The 4,632-nt window shown below is 44.0% G+C and overlaps 1 protein-coding gene across 1 annotated transcript in view; it reads right to left on the bottom strand.

Moving 5' to 3' along the window:
* DGKI (diacylglycerol kinase iota) overlaps positions 1-4,632 on the bottom strand; it is a 244,967-nt gene that overhangs the window by 184,996 nt on the left and 55,339 nt on the right. The window contains exons 9-10 of the mRNA XM_019515441.1: positions 3,013-3,108; positions 1,256-1,338 (exon numbers count right to left, since the gene is read on the bottom strand). Of these exons, the coding sequence (XP_019370986.1) occupies positions 1,256-1,338; positions 3,013-3,108 (179 nt within the window). The remainder of the gene's footprint in view (positions 1-1,255; positions 1,339-3,012; positions 3,109-4,632) is intronic.

Raw genomic sequence — 4,632 nt, 5'->3', positions numbered from 1 at the left:
AAACTGAACACAGAACTCCAGATAAGGCCCTGCTAATGCTGAATAGAGTGGAAGAATCACTTACTGTGGCATGAATGGGACATTCCTGTTAATATGTCCCAAGATACTATTATGGTTTTTGTTTCGTTAATACTACACGAGACTGTTGGCTCAGATCCAACTTTCTGGTCACTATAACCCCCTGTTCTTTTTGCAGTACTGAAGCCCACCTAGTGGGCATGTCTACATGTGCATTTATGCTGGCTTAAGTTTACTGCACAGTAAATGGGAATAGGCCAGTGTCTACCTGTGCAGATGACCTGGGAGTAAATTTAGTCAGAGCAGCCTGCCATGTTCCCCTGTGGCCACTGGGGAGAGCTCCCGCCACATGCTAGCCAGTCCTTGGGACTAACTTTAGTCCCAAGTTGAAGCCAGAGCTGGCTGCCAGCATTTGGGACTAACTTTAGTCCCATACTGAAGTCAGGAGAGGCAGCCAGCCAGGAGCCTTGGGAGGCCCACTAGGTTAATATGCAGTTATCAGATTTAGGCTCAAGCTGGAGTAAGTCACCATATTTACTGCACAGTGCAGGCATGCATGTGTAGATGCATGCCTGTACTGTGCAGTAATTTTGACTCCTGTGCAGTAAATGCGCATGTGTAGATAAGCCCAGTGATTTGCCAGGTTGTATTATTTGGGAGTACTTTGCACTTGTTTTTACTGAATTTCATCCAATTTTTTTCAGATCATTTCTTCAATTTATAAAGGTCATTTTCAATCCTAATCATATCCTCCAAAGTGCCTGTCACATCACCTAGCCAGGTGTCATATGCAAATTTATTAAGTGTACACTAAACTCCACCCTCCATATCATTAATGAAAATGTTGAACGGTACTAGCCCCTGGACAGTCCCCTGAGCAACCTCACTGGATACTTCCTTCCAACTTGACATCAAGCCATCAATGACTGTTCTTTGAGTATAATTACTCAACAAGTTATGTGCCTACCTTCCAAGAGTGTCATCCAGACTGCATTTTCATAGCTTCCTCTGACAAGGTTGTGGAGGATAGTGTACAAACCCTGCTAAAGTCAAGGTATATCACATCCACCACTCATAAACACAAATCAGGACCTTGGACAGTGGAGAGCTCTTTCTAAATTTTGACCTATCTATCCTCTCCATTACTGTCAGAGAACCCCATCCAACCTATCAATTTGCCCATATACTTCATATAAGCAAAGACAATGTTGAAACTGTTAAATACATCAGCACTTACGCATCCCTTGGCCCTTCCTGAGAGAGATCAAAGACCTGGCGTGGATTCAAGTACCACATAAACATTTGGAGAACTTTGGTGCCCTGTGAAGAAAGGAAATGGAGGGAAAACATAAGAAAGAATGACCTGACTACAGTATTATAAGTAAGTGTTACTTATTAAAATTAAGTGAATTCTTAGAGTGCCTTTCATTCATTTGTAGCTTAGTAAACATAAACAAACTAAAAGATGCCTGTTTTGGGAAGACTAAACACAAAGCAAGTGTTATGATTGATATTTGCTATATGAAACAGTCCTGGAAGCTATCATCTCACTTGTGTATGTATAAATGCAGACCTACTGAATTTGAAACACATCTGTTATATAAAATCCATAGAACATATGCTATGCATCAGGGGTATCAAATCTGTTTAGCTCTCCAAGCTCCTTGTGGGCTGGATCTGTACCCATCTGTAGTGGCAAGGTGAGCATCTGTAGTGGTGGTTGCCTGAGCTGCTCCATTGGCTCAGGCAGCCACAGGGGTTAACACCACCATCACTCACCAGCCCTCCACCATCAAAATAAGTCCCCAGGGGATTATAAGTGGGTTGGTGCTCCTGCTGCCATGCTGGTGAAATTTATTCCTTTTGGAGCCCCTCATCCAGTTCTCATAACACAAAGCAATACCCCTTTGTCCAAACAAACTAGTAAACCAGACTTTACCCTTTCTTCCGGTGGAAGAAAAGGACCCTTTAGCTCTGACCCTTCTTAGACACAAGCTTTATTGGGTTTCAATCTAATCCATGCCCACAAACTGCTCCTTTCTCCAGCTTGAGCTCCTTGCTGTTCCTTCTCTTGGGCTTTCATCTGCCAGCTAATCACCTACAGCTGGGCCTCTACCCCAGGGCTGTCTTCCTCCCATAAAGGGCCAGATGCCCTGTTACAGGGATCCATACTAAAGATTTTGGCAACAGATTGAATAAGGGCACTGGTTAAATGAACCCCCACTGGGGATCCATACTCATGATTTCACTGGGGTTGACCCACATTAGTGTTGTCTCAGGGAGTCATGGTGGTTGCCACTACTGCCCCATGCCCAGCTGCTGGAACCCAGATATTCTGACAGAAAATCCATGGGCCAGATAACACAGGTCCACATGCATGGCCCTTATGCTGTATTTTTGACAACCCTGCTGTTGATGAGAAGGCATTCAATGGACTTTAGATAGACACAGAGGTGACCAATCTAATATGGATTGGATCTGAAAATCTTAGCCATAGGAATTCTAAGAAAGAAGCAGGCTAGAGTCTATATACACCTGCTGCTTGCTCTAGCTAAACTAGCATTCAGTATACAACTTGATAATGAAGTAAAATGCTTATACAACAACATTATACTCTGCAACAACTGCTTAGAGCAAAGTTTCTTACATACTTAAAATACAAAACCAGCTGGATGTGGTTAGGGTGGTGAAGAAACTCATCATCTCTTAGGATAGAAAGGATGACTGAAGATTTCTTTGGAGGCCCCCTTTCCTATAGAAAGGTGGAGGTGTCCTAAAATACTCCTATCATTCTAGCTTCCTTACAAAAAATAAAAAACTGGGAGGAAGATTATCTTGAAAAATCCAAGTTTCCTTTTATGTGGAAAGGTTCCAGTCGTCTGCTGCTAGAGTCCGTGGTCCAGCTCATATGCAACTCTTCCTTTCTCTGACCCCACTGAAATCCATTGATAGATTGTTCTTTAACGGTGATTAGGATTCAATTGACGTCCTTACCTGATTCCCTCCACTTTTTGGATTCACAAACACCAACAGCGGTTTCATGAGTGGGGAAGAGATAGGTTTTATCACAAAAGGTCGACCTTTGTTTTCCTACAAAAACAGCAGTGAAAAAGTGCATTAACTAGAGCTATACAGAAGAGCGCTAAAATCTCCACCAAAAAGTCCCACAAAGGATTTTAAATGTGAATTTAGTGGTTATGAAAGCTGCAAAGTTAATAACCTTGAAAAGTGTAGTCCTCTATATAGATCTGTGAACAGCTATATTCCATCATTGTGCCTCAATCCCAGAGGCAACCCCCTGGGCTAGATAACACGGGTCCACATGCCAATTCTGGTTCATGTGCTGTATTTTTGACAATCCTGCTGTAGATAACAAGGCATTGAATAAACTTTAGATAGGCACAGAGGTGACCAAACTAATATGGATTGGATCTGAAAATCCATGGTTAGATTTTTCTACCAAATGCAGGTACTTAATATATCTTATGTAAAGACAGTTCACCCTGCCAGCTGAAACAGTGTTTGGAATTTATACTGACATCACCAACAGGAGAGAGAAACTGTTGAGCTGGGCACAATTTTTTGGACAAAACTTAATTTTTAATTATAAATTGCCATTTGGGTTGACCAAAATAATTCATGAAATTACATTAGATTTATTTTTTTTTAACTGGTATGGCCAAAAGATTGGAAAAAAAAATTAAAAGTTGAATGTTTCATTTTGACTTTTCTAAAATGAAACATTTTGCTTTTTCACTTCAAGGTGACATTTCATTTGGAAACTTACCTCAATTTGACAATTTTTTACGAACAGTAAAAAACCATATAAAGTGTTTGTAACACGTGGGCCTTCCAGGGCCAGTCTCAAATGTAGGCCCGCCCACTTGTCTTAGGGCTAACCACCTGCCCACCTCACCTGCCATGCCTTGATGTTAATAATTACAAGGATGTTACTCAGGCAGGAGGCTGCCCATTTTTCTGCCCTGATGATAAGGGCATATATATATGACTCCGGCCTCCCCTTATTGTATCCCATGCCTGGCAGATGTTTCATGGCCTAACTCCCAGCCCAAGCTTGCTTGGCCTAGCACCCGGCCTCCAGCTTGTGTAGCCTGACACCCAGCCTTCAGTCTGGCGGCACACACCTGGCCTTCACATACTTGGCCTCACACCCAGCCTGTTTCTACTACACACTCAAGGGTCCCAGTCCCCGCTCTGGGCTCCAAACCCCATCACTGGGCCTACAAGCCCCATCCCCAGGCTCCAAGCCCCGTCCTTGACCTTCAAGCCCCTCTCTGGGTCCCAGGCCCCCTCACATTGTGCTCCAAGCCCCTCTCTACAGGACTAGGGCTTCAAGCCCCATTTTCTGGAGCCTACCTCCTGGCTTCCTAATGTGGACTCAGACTCCACTGTGAGCCTGGGCACTGCCACAGGTCCCTGCTCCTGGCTTGGGCCCTGCCTCAGTACTCACAGTAAGCCTGGTCTCCCCCTGAGATGACCAACTATCCACCAGGGATGTGGGGCTGGGGTTAGAAGGTGCCCCATACTTGCCTTTCACCATGGCAGTAACTGCCCTGGCATTTCTGGGGGACTGTCCCACCACAGACAGTCCCA

The sequence above is a fragment of the Gavialis gangeticus genome, unplaced genomic scaffold (genome assembly GCF_001723915.1).
Source record: "Gavialis gangeticus isolate Ggan-Ray unplaced genomic scaffold, GavGan_comp1, whole genome shotgun sequence".
Lineage (NCBI taxonomy): Eukaryota > Metazoa > Chordata > Crocodylia > Gavialidae > Gavialis > Gavialis gangeticus.
This window is presented reverse-complemented; position numbering and strand designations above follow the sequence as displayed.